Source organism: Castor canadensis, chromosome 9 (genome assembly GCF_047511655.1).
Source record: "Castor canadensis chromosome 9, mCasCan1.hap1v2, whole genome shotgun sequence".
Lineage (NCBI taxonomy): Eukaryota > Metazoa > Chordata > Mammalia > Rodentia > Castoridae > Castor > Castor canadensis.
Window position 1 is genome coordinate 103,208,982 of NC_133394.1, and position 19,788 is coordinate 103,228,769.

General features: G+C 31.2%; 1 protein-coding gene across 14 annotated transcripts in view; it reads left to right on the forward strand.

Moving 5' to 3' along the window:
- Window positions 1–19,453, forward strand: part of Epha5 (EPH receptor A5) — a 356,875-nt gene extending 337,422 nt beyond the window's left edge. For 12 of the 14 annotated variants that reach the window (XM_074042101.1, XM_074042104.1, XM_074042112.1 and 9 more), the window contains 3 exons: window positions 4,234–4,427; window positions 8,064–8,219; window positions 14,955–19,453. In XM_074042101.1, coding sequence (XP_073898202.1) covers window positions 4,234–4,427; window positions 8,064–8,219; window positions 14,955–15,060 — 456 coding nt within the window. In that variant the 3' untranslated portion in view covers window positions 15,061–19,453. Of the gene's footprint in view, window positions 1–4,233; window positions 4,428–8,063; window positions 9,625–14,954 lie in introns of those variants that run through there. The other 2 variants (XM_074042115.1, XM_074042110.1) reach the window with 1 other exon arrangement.
- Window positions 19,454–19,788: the final 335 nt, after the last annotated feature.

Genomic DNA, 19,788 nt, shown 5'->3' on the forward strand with positions numbered 1-19,788 from the left:
AGACACATGATTTCTAAGATCTCTTTAATCTCTGAAACTCTAGTGATCTAAGACTGACATACTAAGAAAAATCCATGCTAATAATGACTGAAAACAGGCAAGAAATTCAGTAAGAAAACTGATGTAGCTGAAATTATTTGCACATATATGGCATTTACAAAAATATATTTATACTCCAGTCATTTCTGTGGAGCTTCATGTCTCATAGTAGCAGCTCTTATATTTGAGATTTTAAGTAAATACGTAGCAACACTGACACTTGAATTCCAATTAGAAATTAGTTAATTGAAATGCACAGTTTATACTCAAATTTCCCTCTATGCTTCATGCCACTCAGTGATCAAGTCTACATTTTCACATCACCTGCTCCTTATCCTCTTCCTTCACCACTAACCATTCTGCATTCCCCTGCTTGGGAGACTGGCAGATGATGGTGTCTTATCAAGTAGTTTGAACAAATTCTGTTCATTCTTGGTATTTTACTCATTTTAATCTATGTACCTATTGCTTTCTAATGTTTGGTATCCATTGCCTTTACCATCATAGTGACTCCTCTCCTCTGCTTGTGCTTCTTGCTGGTCTCAAGATGCTCATAATTGTTAGCTCAGTGAAATGTTTGCTGTGTCCCCTAGATACCATCCCTGGAAACAGTGAACAGCATAGAAGTCTCTGATTTAATACCTATACTGCAACCTGAAGAATGGTGTCCCATTCTTTCAGAGCACTGCTCTGAGGTAATGCTTCAGCTATGCCCTAAAGGACTATACCAGCATTCTATGACACATGTTACTTCTGGATGAAGCAACTACCTTAGTGTAGTGGTGTGCCAGAACCAGCTGGACAAGTTTGCAAATTTTCAGAACATTTTTGCCTGGATAAAAGTGTATTGGTTGCTTTCAACTGGAATGGAAAAAGTATTTATACTAAATATTTGTGAAAATGTTACAAATCCGTCTTTCTACAGAATGAGCCAGTCATTAAATATTTACTAGTACATTGTGAAATACTCTTACATAATCTCTATCATAAAGGTCTAAGTGATTCTGCATGTGGGATTCCATGTTTGTGGTTCAAGTACTCCAAAGATCCTGTTTCTGGACAAAAAAGCAAATCAAACTCATTAGGTATAACCTAAAAGATCACCCCACTGATGTTTCATGATTGAAGGAGCCCAACAGAGTTAACTTGCCACCAAATGAACAGTGCCACAGTTGGGCTCAGTGTTGGGATTTTAGGTATGGAAAGTAGAATCACCATTCATTAAGTTGTGTTCAGACAATTGATTTACTTGTCAGTGCCAAGAAAATGCATAGTTTTCTATTTCAGACATACTACGTCTGAACTGGTGCCACATTTTCTTAAGGTTTTTGGTTGCCATTTTCTTTTCTTCTTTTCTTTGTTCATGTAACCTACCAGTGCTAACAAATGTAGTCATGATACATCAGATCACATGTTTACATTGTGTGCTAAAATGAACAGCCTAATTTGTACTTCAGTATATTTTCAGGATTTCATGAACCACCAGAATACTAAAGCCATTCATTTCTCACGAAACTATGAAGAAAGCAATAGTTTTTAAAAATAAAACAAAAAGTGATTATTTCAAAATTTTAAAATATAAAATCAAAAGTTACAGCTCTAAATCTATTTAAAAACAAATTATAGTGATTAGTTTAAAATTCAATTCAGTTCTATGACCCAATTCCCTCAACCAAGTTCTAAGTTACCTTAGATAAAGGGAATTATATTTCCAAATATTTATTTACCTCGAGGTAGAACTGATTAAGAGATTCTGGAAATCACAGACCAAATAACTTACTACTCTTAGTCCATTTTGTGTTGTTGATAAAGAAGACATAATGTGAAAAACATATAAAGAGGTTTATTTTGGCTCAAGATTCTAGTGGCTGGGAAGTCCAACCAACATGTGCCAGGGCATCCTGGCTGCATCACACATGGTAGGGAAAGGGAAAGGAAATGGTGGCATTCAGTTGGGGCCATGCCCATGAATGGCCTCACTTCATAACAAACGGCTCCCTCCTGTGAAAACTAACCCAGTCCTGCTAGAATGGCATTAATCTCTTCCAAAGGTGGTGCCCTCATGACTAAAAACACCTTCCATTGTTTCCCACCTCTTAAAGATTCACTTCCTCTCAATGTTGTTACATTAAGGACCAAACTTTGAGAAACTTAACCCTTGAGGGATAAACCATATCCAAACTATAACACTTTTTAACTGACCTTAAAACCACTGAATTGATTTATTTTATCCATTTTAGAGTCACAAATAAAGACTAAATGCTAAGTGGAAGAAAGATAACTTTTTTTAAAAAGGTGCAAAAGAAAAAACTAGAGGTAATTGATAGCATCTTTGATACATTATAAAATAAACTATGTTTTAAGTAATTTATCATTGAACAGTGAAAATATGCCATAACTATTTGCAATACACTGTTTGTACTTCCTTATCAATAATGGGGAGTATTATAATAAGAAAACAATAAATGTACTTCCATTAAGATATGAATACAAATAGTAATTTTTATTTTTTATTATCTATTTGATGTGTTGAGGATAAATGTTTTCTCCAAATTCAGCATTTTATTTTTCCATTATAAGGTTTGGTTAATGTCTATCTCTCATTTGTCTACTGTTTTACTATCTTGGTTCCCCATATACATAAGCCTTTAATACATTGCATATATTATAGTGGTTGAAAATAATTTGTTCTGTGGTTTGCCTTTTAATTGCTTTCATTGTTTTTGAGTTAAGTAAGTTAACTAAGGTAGTAGGTGGCTGAGGTCATTTGCTTGTAGTTAGCCAATTATTTCTCTGACCATTTATTTTCAGAGTCATTGAGTACTTTTTATTTTCCTGCCTGCATTTAACTACTAATGCTTCTCAGGAACCTTTATTACATGCTTTTCCTGGGAAGATACAAACTGCACCAACTTTAAGCTGTGACCAAGTTCTCATGACTCTCATATTTATACATAAACCCAAATGTCTCTTGTCCTTTCTCCAGATTCTTGCAAATTGCCATCTGTGTGTTCCTCACTCATCTCAGATAAAAGAAATCCCAAATTTCACCTGACAACATTTTCTCCCTTCGTAAATTTGTTCCCCCTCAGTTGAATGATCTAAACTTTCAGTGTGGTAGGCTTGAACTTGACTGACCTCTACTTTCCTCTTCTCTCTATCCCTAGTTCATAAATGTTTCTTACATCTACCATTTCATCTTCCTTCCAATCTGCCACTGCATTTGTTCAGATGCTATTTTCTTTATCACAGACTGAGTTCTTCCCAGTCTCTTTAAAGTTTTTACATTTTTAATTTTTTTCCATTTATCAAACCAAATCTATATTATTGTGGAATAATGCAATTGTGTTTCTTAAGGGAATATTCATAATGGGATTTTGAAAACTATGTTCACTAATATTGGTTTTTGGCATCACTAAAATATTAGAATTTTAATATTTGAATAAAAACTGTATTGTTATGTTCAATAGTATGAACAACCAATTTCTGAAATTGCATATTTTATTAGCAGCAGCATTACAAATGCTTTTTGATAAAAGCCTCACAATTACACTGATACTCACATGTGTGGTTACATTTACAACCAGTGATATTTGTAATGCCTGTGCTACCAGATAGCTATTTCAGATTCCTTCCAGAAATCAGTAGATTATTATAAACAGTCAGACCTTGACATTATTAAATGATACATGAGACAGTTATGCTAATTTAGCCTTTGACTTATCCATCATTTACCACCCAAAAGTCCCTTTTGTAGTAAAATTTCCATTCTATTCCTGTAAAATGTGACTCTGCCATATTTTTTCATTAAAAAGACATTAACTTCTCAAAGAAATCACTAGAAAATTTAATCTTTACTTGATTCCAGAATGCAAGGATAAATAAAACATGAGCTGTATACTTTATGTCAATTAATTTTATAAATCACCCTCCACCAAGATTTTAGGTAAAAATGATTACCACTTATTTTATTTAGAATATGTAAAGAAAGTCTATTTTTTATACTGTAATAGCATATTGTTTTTCTATCATTTTATTTTTCAGCAAGAGAACGTAGTTATGGATTTAAACCAGTGATGCTGGTTTTTATTACAAAAGTAAGAAAAAAGAATGACAGTGTGTGGAAGGAATTTTTCTAGCTATTGTATATTAAATTCATGGTGTTGGAGACTGATTCTGCTTTGCTTTGCACAGGTGATTAAAGCAGTAGAGGAAGGCTACCGTCTGCCAAGCCCCATGGATTGTCCTGCTGCTCTCTATCAATTAATGCTGGATTGCTGGCAGAAAGACCGAAATAGCAGGCCCAAGTTTGATGAAATAGTCAACTTGTTGGATAAGCTGATACGCAACCCAAGTAGTTTGAAGACACTGGTTAATGCATCAAGCAGGTACAGGCTGGATCTAAGCAATTTTCCTAATTGCATTTAATTCAGATTGATGGCACAAATATTTCACCAATTTAATCATTTATATGTATATATATATGTTAATTTATTTGAATATAGTTTTAGCTTAATGTCAGTCTATTATACTGGAAGAAATACAGTGATTATACTTAAAAGCATCTATATCTGATCTAATAGTATAAATATGCCAGTTTCAGAAAAATATGAATGATAGCTGCATTCAGGAAGCATTAAATGGTAGTGCTCAAATGTTGTATCTTCTGGTGTTTTGGAGGATATGTGCAGATACAGGAAATAAGATTATAAGATCATAAGAAAAGACATGATTCATGAAATATTTTAGACCAGAGATTTCTAACAATAATAATACTTTAATTTTTTAGAATACATTTTAGTGTCTGTCATTCAAATATAAGTACATTCAAATGTTCATATTTTATGAATATTTAAAACTTTAAGTATCTTGTACTGAGATATTTAGTTAATCATTTAGTGCACAATTTGAATAAGACTTAAAACTGATAAATGAGTAATATTGTGCAAAAATTTACATTAGCAATTAACCATATTTTCTACTTTTCTGAATGTCAACACAAATGTATTTTTAAAATGTTGCATACATGTAAAATATGCTTTTCTCTTTATCTGAAACATTATTGAATTATTCTCTGTAAAATAAATCAGTTTGATTGCAAACTAGACAACTTACCAGATTGTTATTTGAGGTACTTGTCTATTTTTTACAAGAAATACTATTATTTTGGTAGCTGAATGAAAAAGTTTGTTTATAAAGTAACAAAGTTTTATAATATTGATCTAATATTTGTTTACTAGGCAAAATCATTTTAAATACATGTGACAAATGAATCTTCGAACTCTGTTCAGGCATTATTAACTTTCTGTGGTAGCAACTGGAGAATGCATCCTCTTAGCAATTATTCCTTATGTTGTTCCTTAAATATCTGCTTTTAAATTGCATAATGTGGTATAAAATATTAAGATGTTCTTTCATCTATTATTTTAATTATGTCACATTGTCATATATGGGCATAAGGAAAAGAAATGAGAAAAAATTTAATGACACAAATTATATTAACTTTCTTTACTATCATCATTGTATATCCAGAGTAGAATTTTTATATTTTCTTATATGTAGCATATAGGATTTGGCATACCAGGCTTTGTTTAACAGATTTAGCTTTCAAATTATACCACTCTCTATCCATCTTTTATTCAGTCATCTGTAAATCCTAATGCTAGTTCCTAGTACAACATCTCTCTTATTCTCTGCATGCCCATTCATGTCATAAAATTTGATGACTTTAATAACAATGTAGATGATACGTGAATATCTCTCGACCACTCAAAATTTCCTCCTTTTATGATTTTGTTATCTAACTTACTTTGGATTCCCTTTCCCATGGTCATATTGTTTAGACCTTGCTCTTACCAGGAATTTGCAACTGGTTCATAATTTGATCTTCAAAATTCAACTCTCTGTCTGCTTCATTCTATATTTCTATCTCTAAAAATTCTAAAACTGTTTAAATGACCACAAATAAGTGCAATATATTTATTCCACTAATACTTATCTTTCTGTAACTTGTTATGCTATTGCTAAGAGCTGACCATGCATTAAACAAACAGTTCTAGCAATCTCCCTTTATTAAGCCAATACACAGTTGGAGGAAAAAGGCATTTACAAAATAAAGGTCTCAGAAAAACTTGTGTTTGTTTTAAGAGCATAATTCAAGAAGATAATCAGGAGACTATATGACTGAGCAAGTGAGGTTTGATGTTTTTGTAAAATACAGTTAGTACTAAGTGAGAAACCAGTGGTCATATGAGTTATATGTTCTAAATAACATGGGTAATATGCACCATGATTGTGAGAAGAATGAGGACAAGGAAGGGGTACACTATGGCATCATGTAGTATAATTCAAAGCACTTCTGAAGAAGATGTATGTGGAGATGAGAGGTGTGATTTTTGGATATGCTGGAGTGATTTTCCTATGAGAAATATGGAGGATTATAGTAATTCTATGGCAATATGTTAAATGTAACCAAAATATTTTAAAAACTGAGAAAAAGAAATGCTATTTAAATACAACTGAATAAAATTGTCCAGAGTAGAGAGGAGTTATTGTTTGAGTAGGGAAGATATAGTACCAAGTCTTGGCTCATTCCAAAGTTTAAAGTTTGGAAAGCAAGGAAGAAAAGGCAAAGGAGATTGAGAAGAATTCACTTGCACACAATCCCATGGTAGCCAAAAAGTAGCAAATCGTATTTCACAAAATGTTGAGAAGGAGCAGAATTTCAAGAATGAGGTAGTAATGACGATAGTTGTTTCTGAGAGGTCAGTCATTTTACAGGTTTAAAAATGTCCACAGATTTTGGCAAAATGGAGGTTATTGCTTGTGTCAACCAGAGAAATTTTTATAGAATTGGTTTTGAAGAAACTACACTCAAGGAGACTAAAGCATAAGTGGAATGTGAGAATATAAGTGGAAAGAAAGATATTTGGTACTGCATCTCATAATTGGACTATGTATGGACACATAAATTATTTTTGATATTCAGGCATATATAACTTTTATCATTTTCCCCTATTATTTCTTTAGGAGTATTTATAGAAAACTAAATATCAATATCTCATTATGACCAAAGAGTAAGAATTTAGTGTAGTGAAGAGCATCTCATGGCTTGGTCAGTTCTATTCCATTTCCTCATGTATTCAGAGTTACAGTTTGTGTCCTAGGTTCTACTGGTTCTTCCAGATGAATTAATAAGCAGCCTTATATAAGAACAGAAAATAAAGGATAAATAGCTTTGTATTCCTAATAAATTAACTTTGGCATGAATCCCTGTAGTAAAATCTAGAAGTAGTTGGCATTGCATGAATAAAGCTGCATATATGTATATATGATTTTGTAATAATTTATATTTTCTGTATTATTTTTAAAAGCCACAAAATAGTAGGAAATAAATAAATCTAAATCACAACATGAAAAAGTAGTAAACTATTTTAGAGTAATTTTAGTTTCATAGCAAGATTGGTGAGAAGATATGGAGATCTCCCATATGCCCCGTGCCCTAAGCATAGATAGACCCCCACCCCATTATCAACATCCATGACCAGAGTAGCAGTTTTGCTACAATTGATAAACCTACACAATGCATGACTATCACTCAAGGTTAATAGTTTTCATTAGGATTTATCCTTGTTGGTGTACATTATGTGGACTTGGACAAATGTATTATGACACATATCCACCATTATAGTATCATGAAGACTAGTTTTGTTGCCTTAAATCTCCTGAGCTCACCCATTCATACTTCATGCAATTTTTAGCTATCATTTTCTTTTATAGAAAATTTATTGGTTGGTCTAAAATAAGTCCTCATCATTATCAATCAAAGAAAATCTCAGTGGACTGATTGTATTTTCTCCTCTATTCTGAATTATTTGCTTCCATGTTAGCATTTGTATGTTTTCCTCTATAAATATATTTAGATTCCCAAAGATCTATTGAATATGAGTTAACTGTACAATACTAAAGTTTTAAAGAAAATCCTTAAACTGTTAGTTTTAATATTTGTGTTTTATATGTTTTAGAGTATCTAATTTGTTGGCAGAGCATGGGCCTTTAGGATCTGGGGCCTACAGATCAGTAGGCGAATGGCTAGAAGCAATCAAGATGGGCCGGTATACAGAGATTTTCATGGAAAATGGATACAGTTCAATGGATGCGGTGGCTCAGGTGACCTTGGAGTGAGTAATTTTTCTCATAATTTTTACATAATTGCTGGGGCGAGAAAAATTGTTCACAAACCAATCTGGATGAGATCAAGTGAAATCAGTTAACCTTTGTCCATGTGCGGCAGCTTTCAAAGAAGCCTCATCTTTTTGAAGCTTGTATTGTTAACAACTGCATGGTTAATGCTTCTTGTGGCCAGTATCTTTGCTTCTTTGCCTCAAACAAATTGCATTTAAGTATTTGAATAATTGGAATAACAGCTCCTTAGCAAAATACTGGTATTTTGTGTTGTGGAAAAGATGTTTTCTTGACAAGTTTTTATACTGGTCCTATGTTATATGAATGTAAATACAAAACAAAACATACTGTAAGCACAATTGGTATAGCTAGTCCTATAAAACAACAAAACATATTCCTAAATTTCAGCACAAAATACATTTCTAAATTTTAGCTTGTCTACGATGAATACCCAGGTAACAACAGCTTAAACAAAGCTTCCCAGGCAGGAATCTTATTTAATATCCAAGTGGTGCACCTTATATTCTTACAATCTAAGAATATATAAGGTCCTGCCTCTGATTTGTTATTTGGTGCAATCTCAGTGGAACCAATTGTGCCCTTTTTTGTTTGCACGTTTAAGATAAAATTTATCAAATCTTACTAAATAAATATCACTAGAGTTAAATATTAAATTATTTAAGCTTGTAAGCTGTTTGTATTTTATTATATATTCTGTATGTGTGATTATTTTAGCCTAATTGTTATTTGTGAAAATTAACTGTCTTTATGGTGGTTCCATCTAGATTACATTAACACTAATAATGTTTTAACCTGTGAATATAATGATAACTTACTTCAAATGACCTGCAAATTCAAAGGTTAAAATATTGTTGTAATAATTAGAAAATGTTAGAATACTCTAAGTCATTAAACTATTGTGTTTAATTCATCACTCCATAGGGTATGAACAATGCACAGTTCTCGTCATCTCTATTATTGTGGCATTTTTTTTTTTATTCATTGAATTCACTACTCATGCCCACAAAAGGTAACAGGGTACCATGATTTGTCACCAGTTAAAGTCACTATTTCAGCATTCTCTCCCTTCATACCAATAAGTAAATGGATATAAAATCACAGCCACTTAGCTCGTTTTCTTAATTTACTTAATCCATTCTCACTGTCAACACTAAATCATATCTACTTGACAACGTATACACTTTGCCCACTATTTCTTTTGACACTCAAAGAACTCATTTGTGCTATATTTAAAATAGTGTGATGAAAGTTTATTGATAATTTAAAACTATTTTTACATGATTGCTATTTAATTTTTCAGTAAAAATGATCATTTTAATTTATTAAGTCATTTGTCATTTTATATTAAAATGATACTGTAGGTATTTCTTCTACCCAATGTCAGATTACTTGTAAATATATAATAAAATTATTTGCATTAAACAATGTCTCCTTTTTTTTATTAAGGTAGCACACAATCATATATATATATTATGTATATTATATATACATAATATATATATTAGTACTACTACATTTTGCTTTCTCCCTTCATAGACCATTATAATGACAAATAATTTTTTTGTGTTATCTACCAGTGTTTTACTTTATTTCCTTGGGATCCCAAAATAATATAAATACGTTGACTTTCATAATGGTTTAACTTTTTCTTATTTCTTCTAATTCTTTCCTGGCTACTCTCCTATATACTATATACTTCTATTTCCCAAACTTTTCTCACTGCGTGTTTTCTTTCTCAAGTCCTCATATTTTCTGTCTCTTACAATGGTTATTCTACACTTATGTCTCTTGCTGTATCCCTCTTTACATATTTTGTCTTTGAATTCAAATACTCTGGCCAGAGGGGAAAGATGAAATTGGGAGATTTAGAACATCTTCCTACTCAGAGAATGTTGTCTTCTCATGTCAATTGGTTCAAATTACTGGGGCCCATAATAATTAACATATTCCTTAGGAGGAATTGGGCCAGCAAACCCCAACTCCAGGGAAGCTGATTTCTTTGAAGGTCTTGCAATATTAATTGCATGTTCTCTCATTTACTGTATTTTTGACCACTGTTTTCTAATTGGTATGAGCATATTTGTTAAGATACCCTGCAAAATAACTCATAAAATGAGGAATAATAATAAAATTTTGTTTGACGAAAAATTTTTTTTAAAAATCTGTAGATTTTTATTGCCCATCTTCCATGTTCTTCCCTCTAAAAATGCTGGTTATTGCTTAGGACTAATGACAAAAGAAAATGTGACTATCTACATAGAAAACAAGGACAAGCACTCAAAAGCAATCTGATAATGATTTTCCACATGTAGTCTTCATTTTAGGAACTACAGGTAATACTATAATGAAATAATAAATTATTCCAGGAGTTATTATCATGGAATCATAATAAACTGAGACTGGAAAAAAAGTCAGAGCTCTTGTAATGATTTAGAAAAAATGGTAAATTCAGCTTATAAAGAAGTGCAGAAACTGCCATATGTAAAAAAAATTATTGTAATTTGTGACATCAAATTTGGTTACATAGCAGGTTTAGAAAAATCAGAATGAAAAACAGTATTTTAAGAACCATAAATATTGATTGAAAATTTCCTTCATAAGTGTTTAACTGCATTTTTTTGTGAATCATGTGCTAAAATATGCATTTATGGATGAATGTAGAAATATGAAGATCATGGAGGACTTGCAGTAAAACATGTTCAATGAAAGTAACTTTCAACTTTACATGATTCTTTCTGTTGTTCTCTGTGCTTAAAACTTGCTATTTTGTGTATAGTATTCACACTTGAACAATTATTGCAGCAGTAATGGTAAAATCTCTGCTATATGTATAAATTCAGTGGATTATTGATGACAAGGAAATTATAAACTTGAGGCATATTGCAAATTGAATCCAAAGATTGCAGTTAAGGACAAAAGTCACGACTGCTTTTTAGACTTCTTGTCAAGTGTTGTCAACTTTTGGTTATTCAGAGAATGAATAAATTCAATGAACTTAAATATTACAACAATTGTGTATAAACTGAAGAGTTTCCTGTATCAGTTAATAGGATGGAGTCTTAAATCACTAAAATGAAAATTTCTAAATCTAGACCCAATATTTGTTCAAAGTAATTCAAATGGATTTATTAGTATATCAAGAAAGTCCTTATACATTGTTTAGTACATTCTTAAAGAACACATAGTCCTCTGTGTTCTGCACAGTTAAAGTAAAACTCCAAGTCTAGTCCTCAGGAGGTCTTATCTATTGAAAACCTTTAGCAGGCTATGAATAAATATCCTCTTGCCAAGTGTAAATATATTTACCATATATAGTAGCTATATAAGTGATTATTTTTTTACTTTGAAATAAAAATTGACAAATACACAACTGCATTATACAACTATGAAAAGTAGGGAACACTGAAGTTTGGTGAATATTCATTAATATCTCCTCTCCCTTCTCCTATCTAGCCAGTGTTGATGAGGCTAAATAACAGTAACATGTGTAAATGACCTGTAAAGCAGAAGGGAGAAGAATAAGCAAGAAAGTGAATCATCCAGTAGTGGATGAATTTTATCCTGAATAATCAAGAGTTGGTTCCAGCATCAACTAGATACTTATTACTCTTCATTTTGTGCTGTACCAGTTTAGCATACTATGAGGTTAAACCAACATTTTTCATTGTTTAATATCATGGAATAATGTTTAAAAGATGCAAAAATGTAACACAGATAATGGAATTTCATTATATTTTCAGCTTTTCTAATACTAATCATATGTTATCAACAAAATACAAACTATTTTCCATTGGAATAATACTGTTCTTATGCTTAGATGGTAAGCCTATGTTTAGACTTTATTACCATTAGACTTGACCATGAGTATTACTTAAAGTTTCTTGTGGTCATGATGGAATTAGTGTAACCTTTATAAAAGGGACACATCCAAAAGTACCTAGACATCACATTTCTTACATAGATAAATGAAATGAGGAAAACAGTGTACTTTGTATCATTTCCAAATGTTTCTTTCATAACTCATTGTATATAGGGTAGCCACTTCATTAAATTTAAAATACTTTATTTTTCTCAATGTTTTCCTATTATTATTGGTAATCTGGGCATTTAATACATATATTAGATGGTAAAATGGGGACTGCTAAAAATAGCAAAAACATGAGATAAAACTACTTAAAAGAAAATAGTTAATGAAATTATGAATACTGGAATAAAGATCTTTAAATGTTATTATAGACATTTTCCTAATGCTATGTCAATTTTCATATTCAGTACCATTAGAAAAATATCAAAAGACTTTTAAAGAGACTACTTTGCACAATTTAATGTACATAAACAATTGTATTTCCCCCCAATTTTTCACTAAAAATCACATTATGTCGAGGTATATGTTTACAAGATGCATTGTAATCATACAAGTGAACACTATGAATATCTACATTCATAAAATTATTCATGAAATGTGAATACATTCATCTAGCTATAGATACATACATCTAGATATAGATGCATGAAATCCGCCTCAATCAAGAAACATGTGTTTGATTCCCTTCATTAAATATTTTCTTTCTTTAGAATTTGACATATTTGATGTTATATTTACAGAGTTTTTATTTTATTGATCAATAAATTGTTGCATTTAGTTTGAAGTGCTTTGCCAAAGTCATATCTAATAATAAGAGGTTTTAGGTGTAGGTCAAGTGGTAGGGTGCCTGCTTAGCAAGTGTGAAGCCCTGACTTCAAACCCCAGTATGGCAAATAATAAAATACAAATAAAAATTAATGAGAATTTAAGAATATGGTCTTTGTGGTCAGGTATGTAGTTTTAATCCTATCTCAATAGTTACTATCTACCAAGTGATTTAAATTCTTTAAGCCTCCATTTCCTAATCTCTAAAAAGAAATATAAAAATGTCTGTATCATTGAGTTGAATATATAAACAGAAGATGTTTATTAAGTCACATCTATTATATTTGTGTCTAGTGATGTGGTTTTCAAATGGAGATTTTGATACATGAGACATTTGGCAACCTCCGAAGACATTTTGTCTCATCAGTGAAAGATCAGTGGAGGTGCAATGCCTCTGGGGTTAGTGGGTAGAGGACAAGAATGCTGCTAACTTACAATGACACAGAATTATCTAGCCAAGAATAATAATGTGGGCAAGGCTGAGAAATTCTAATTTAGTTGAAGAGACAAGATTGAGCTCAAGTCTCTTTTATTCCTACTTTAGTCTGTAGTTATTAGTATTAGTATATAGCGATAGTATTATAGTCAGTTTCATTAGCATACTTTACTAACAGTGACATTTTTCAAACTGAAGTCTTACTGATTCTTCTGTTTTGCCAATGATTCCCCCTCATGCCAAATTTAACAGTTTTATATTGTGAACTGCTATCTTGTAATTACAGTAATTTCTAAGTTTAGTATTCACAGTCTAAGAAAGAAGTACATCTCCATCATAAGCATCAGTAACATTTTTGACTACTTACAATTTTCTAAAATTCTCATAGGGAATCAAGAAACTGTAAAGAAAAAAGGAAACATAGGCTATCATTTCAGTAAACAATTCTTTTCAATACTAATACAGATGAAGTCAAGGCACCCTTTAATTTTTATTCTCTGATAATTAAGATATTTCATTGAGCTATCTAAAGCTGTTCAATATTACCTAGGATAATATTCTAATGTCATTGTCTCCAATCTATTGAATTTTAAGATCTGAAATGAACACACTAAATGCAAAAATATTGCATTATTAGCATAATGTGTTCAACAATGTAATTATCTATCTAAAGATATCTAACATGCCAAACATCTTTGTCATTTAGAGTTCTGAATTGTAAATGCTCATTTTTCTTATAATTAATGCATATTATTTTCTAAATATACCTATATCATATTTGTCAAATATATAGCATTCCTAAATATCCTATGAAACACTCAAAAACCATATGCACTTGTGTTGAACTCCAGAAGATGTCAGTGTAGAAATCTAAACATTTGTAATTTTTCTTTGAATAATAAACTTATTTTTTTCTTAAAAAGAATACATGTTAAATATCTTGGTTGAAAGTCTTTTTGCTGATGTGTACTCTTCAGAATGCTCTAAACCCCAAGAGAGTCTACATGTTTTGGGCAAATGAAGAAAATTCTAGTACTTTTGGTACAAAATAAAAAATAACATGAAATATTGTCATAAGAGAAATATAGTGATGGTTAGTCCCTAAAAATGTCATCATATATGACTGTATGTAATGAGTCATTTTAAGTGTTTGTTCTTTAATTGATGAGCTGTAAAACTTTTAAATTACCTTTATGCTTACCTCCTTTAGCAAAAAAATTTTTAAGTTTGTTCATGTTGTAAGTCCACATTTTCACTGCTGTTTCCTGAAATTGTGCCCTGTAAGTTCAATATTTACTGCTAAGACACACAAATTTGTTTTTCATCACTCTGTCCCATTAAAACTATGTTCCATTAAAGCAAATATGTAGTATATTACTCCATTATAAGTATTTCTTTAATTGCAAACAATTTTTCAAGGTACAATTTTAGAACATACCTTTGAAAATTAGACCTCAAATATCTAAATTGGACTCTGCTCTAACTAGTCTCTGCAAAAGGCTTACCCCTTTGCCAGCATGAAATATTGAGATGTGCTACAAATTGAATCAATACATACATCCAATGTGTGCTTTCTTCATGCAGGGATTTGAGGCGGCTTGGAGTGACTCTTGTCGGTCACCAGAAGAAGATTATGAACAGCCTTCAAGAAATGAAGGTGCAGCTGATTAACGGAATGGTGCCATTGTAACTTCCACTATGTCACTCCTTCAAGTGAATGATTCTGCACTTTGTAAACAACCCTGAGATTAATTTTAACAAAAAAGGGGAAAAAGGGAAAACAGTGATTTCTAAACCTCAGGCACAAAATTGCTATTCAGTGTTTTACTAAAATCTCCACATCTTCCTTTGTCTTCATTTTTCATGAAGCTTCTACAACCTGCATAGAATGAGAACATGATGTTAAATGTCCTTATGATACAACACCAAAATCCTTCTTGCTACTTCCACTAAATTTTGTACATGAAATATATAAACACATAGCACCTTTATAGACTGAATTAAGGCAGCCCCTTTCAAAACTTCCAGGAATCTACTTGAAAGGAAAAGTTTTATAGCCATTTGTGGGCTAAGAAAAGCTACAGTTTACTGAAGTTTACTTCAAGTCTTAATTGTCTACATAAGTGTATTGAAGAGCAATATTATTAGCTTATTTCTTAATACATATTTTCTTTTGTAATTTTAAAATGCTATTTACATGGTGTTAAGTTATAGAAACTAGTATATACACATGTTGCTTGATCAAGGAAAAAGTACAATACAAGGTGTATATTTATTTTTCTGTGTTCTAAAATTCATTTTTAGTTGCTCTTCTAGAGACTATTAGGAAACAAATGTGTACATACTGTGTGTTTTATAATATACCCAGGAACTGAGTTAAGATGGACTGTGAGTGTGTGTGTGTGTGTGTGTGTGCTTGCACATGTATACATTGTCATTTTGCTTGCATTTTTAATAGTGTTTTAATTTCGGCAACACATAGGACAAGTGTTTCAGAGTATAATATGAATAAGAGAAATAGGGAAGAGTAAAACAAAATGTAACATAAGCTGGTGTCTCTTTTCTCTCGTGTCCAAATACTACTAATCTCTTTATTCACTAACAGGAAATGTCTATAAGATTAAATCCCCTTGGGCTGCTTAAAAACACTTTGTGATATCTGTGACAGTGCAGTTCTTCTAGCCATTAATCTTGTGCCCCTGTAAGAAATTTCACCTTTCTGAGTCTCAGAAAATATCTTGTCAAGCAAAGTTGACACCAAAGGGCACATTTTTAGCAGGATGTAGAAGGATTTAACTGTGCTGACTTCTGTTAATGTTGTTAAATCCAGGCACAAAGCACTAAGCATCACCCTTCAGTGTTAATCCTTTGCAACCATTTCCATTGCATCTCATTTCTAGAATTTTTGATACTAAGGAAGCAATGGAATGAAGTAATGTAGTTACATATTTTTCTTTCTGAATTTTCTGTTTCAGACTTCACAAGTTTTGTTTGTTGATGGCCTTTTGTTAATTTAGTAGTTTTATTTTGTATCTGATTACATGGCATTACATTTATTTTAATTAATGAATTTAAAATATTATTTAATTGGATTTATTAGGGAATATAAGATATGTCCTCTGTATGTCTTACATGCCACATGGGATAAAGACTGATATGTGTAGTAAAAAAGCATATAGTTTATTAGAAATTGAACAAAACTGACCTCCTACTGAGATGAACAAAGTTTTTGTGCTGTTATAATATAAAAATTATGGAAAGGGATGGATTATTCAAGGAGCAGAGCAAGCAAATAAAACAGAGCCTATTCACAATGATCAATGGCAATAATATATCAGAGTAGTGAAACACATAGGAAATACACCTGTGTTTTATTAATGTACTCTCTTTCTTAAGCACCTATTTCACTTGAAACTTAGCACATGTTAGAATAAGTTTAGGGTGAATAATTTCTTTATACCCTGCCACACTTTAGTTAAACAGGAAAGTAGCTCTTTGCTAAAGAACAATGAAAAATCAAAACAACAATGAAAAAAAAGAAAGAAAAAATGTAAACACTTTTCAAATCATAAATAGACTTTTGTCTCTACAAAAGTACCATGGATCCACACAAACTGTGCTTCAAGTATAATCTAGTAGTTTAGTGAATTTTTCAGAGGCGTTTGAGAGGGATGGTTCAATATTGTTTTGATAAAATCATAAGTAAATAGGCATCTCCATGATTAAAAATATTCAATAAACATACAATTATTGAAACCAATGTCTGTTGTATAACGTAATTGGAGAGTGTATTAATACTATACTGCATATTACCAAAATTTCTGAATCTAAATGATGAAGTAACAATTGAGAAACTTCAAAATTATAATATACTTAATAATTTAAAAGGAAAACTAGAATACACTTCAAACTTGAACTAGTTACTACTGCTTGGACTTCACAAAAAAAATTTTGTAAGTAGTTTTTCAACTTTGTATGTACAAAGATAATTTATCTGTCAGTGTGGAATGTATCTAAGTAACTGGATGTCTGCTTTTTCAAAAAGGAAGAATATAAATTAATTTAGATTAAATTTATTTTCCTCCTTTGAAAGTAATTCCAAATGAAAGTTAAATAGTCACGTAGCTTTTATCCATCTCAATTTAGTTAAAAGTATAAATATGATTTTAGAAGAAATAAACTTTCAAATAGGATGTGCTCTGCCTCCAAAAAAGAAAAAAAATGCCTTTCTAAAATATTTGTTCACCACTGGATATGTCACCAATTGAAAAGTGCCAATCTCATCTATAAATGTGAGAAATGGAACAAGGAGAAGAGGCAGCTCTTGTGAAATGCACTGAGACTGCAACCCAGGGCAAGATCTGAGAAATCTTGATTGTGTGATATCCTACCCTATTGGTTCATTTCATCACCCACTGGAATACCAAAAATATAGATTTGATAATTTTAGCACATCTAATAGATTTGTCAAACATATGTAATTTGATTGTAACTGAGTAGCAATATCTTTAGGGCATGAGTCTTTCTCAGTTTTGGACTTGAAAAACAGGTATAAGCAAGTTGTTTTCAACTTGCTGCTATCCACTGAAGTCATTCAATTACTACTTCTGTAATTCATAATTTTTGTGTAATCTTGCTATTGCTCACATGTACTCCGACATACAATTAGTTGCTCTTTTTGAAATGTATTGGTTGTATTTAAAAATGTAATGATTTTTATTTTTCCCTTTTAAAAAAATTTTAATATGCATGGTCTTTTACTTCTTACATTTTATTCACCACATCAGTATTCTAAAGTGAGAGGATTACTCTAAAATTTGTGTCCCGATATTTTATTTAAACTTAAGTGTTGTCAGCATTGTTCATTTCAGAGTTGCCCAAATGATGCAAAACATTCTTACCTCCATATTTAAAAGTTGTAACAGTGTGCAACTGTAAAGACACTGTTTCATGTTTCAAGTTTAAAATGAAACATCAATGTGAATTGAGCACTTGTGTGTTTGCATGTCTGCTATTTAATTTCTATGTGACAGTAAAAGAGTTTTTAAATGGTTTTCTTTCTCCCATTTAAAGCGGGTTTCCAAAAGCACAAGCAGAAACGCCCACCTTTGTAGGTGTGTTTGTCAGTAATGGTACATTGATGGCAAACACTACCTGAGTCAGGTGTTAGAGATTACTAAATGGGTAATTTAACAAAGTAAAATAAGATCATTTTCTCATTTTGTTCTTTCTAAAAATCAGGAAAAAAACTAAGTGTGGTAGTAAACTGTCTTTATGTCCTGAGGGATGTTTAGCTTCAAAGTAAATAAAAAGTAGATACAATATGATGGTGATGATGATGATGATGATGATAAATGAGTAAACAAAATCAAAATGTTAGCTTTATTTGAAACTTAACTACAATACCATCATTTTTCAACTCTAGCACAGTTGTTTGAATATTTTCTCTATTATGTCATTAATTATATAGTAATACCAAAAAAGAAATAGAGAACTTTTCATTTCTTGTTCATTTATGAAAAAGTTGCCTTTTCGCACATAAATGATTGGATGTTCTTCAGAATGACCACACAATTATTGCTTATAAGATGCCAATTTGTTTTTGAAAGTCTGTTTATAATAATCAGAATCAATGCCAATTTTTTTTCTCCTAATGTTAATGGAAAAAATTTAAGGTGGCAAAAATATGTCATGTTTATTCAAACTGGGAACTATATTAAACAAAGTTTTGAGTGGTCAACATATTTGTGAATCTTTAGACTCTTGTAGTTTTACAATTAACTATTTAAAAGTGTATAGATTACATTTATAGTAGACTGAAAATAAACATAGACTTAGTCATGTCTTAATATGTTTATCAAAATCTCTTATTTTCAGGCAGGTCAAAAGCAGCTGTATATCTTATTCTGCAATAGGTATCAGGATATCAAATTCCCTTCCTCAAAGTTAATGGAAAAAAAGGATTAGCATTTCTATATTTTGCCCCATTTGAACCTCTGTGCTTTTGGTTTATGTACATGTTTTTGTAGTGTAAGATATGAAATCATATATTTTTTCAGAAAATAAAAAACCCTTTGAATACAGTTAAATCCAATTGTCATGCTTGACCCACCCCAAGTCCTTAAACTTATAGCCCTTTATCTAATGACTTCAGTTCTAATAAAAAAGTCTGAATTTCCTATGCTAAATATTTAAAAGACCACCAGCATTCATCTTCTACAAAGACATATTCATGAGTCTTTTCATTCAAATAATTTTTGAAAATGGAAATTGACTGAGATTATGGAACATGAACATTTCTGTGTTAATGCCTAATTGCAAGTTGCTTTGTGACTGTGTAATACAAAATTTATTTGGTGAAGGGGACCAAGAAAACTATGTGCATCATCTGCAAGAGAAGACTTTTTATTGACCAGCT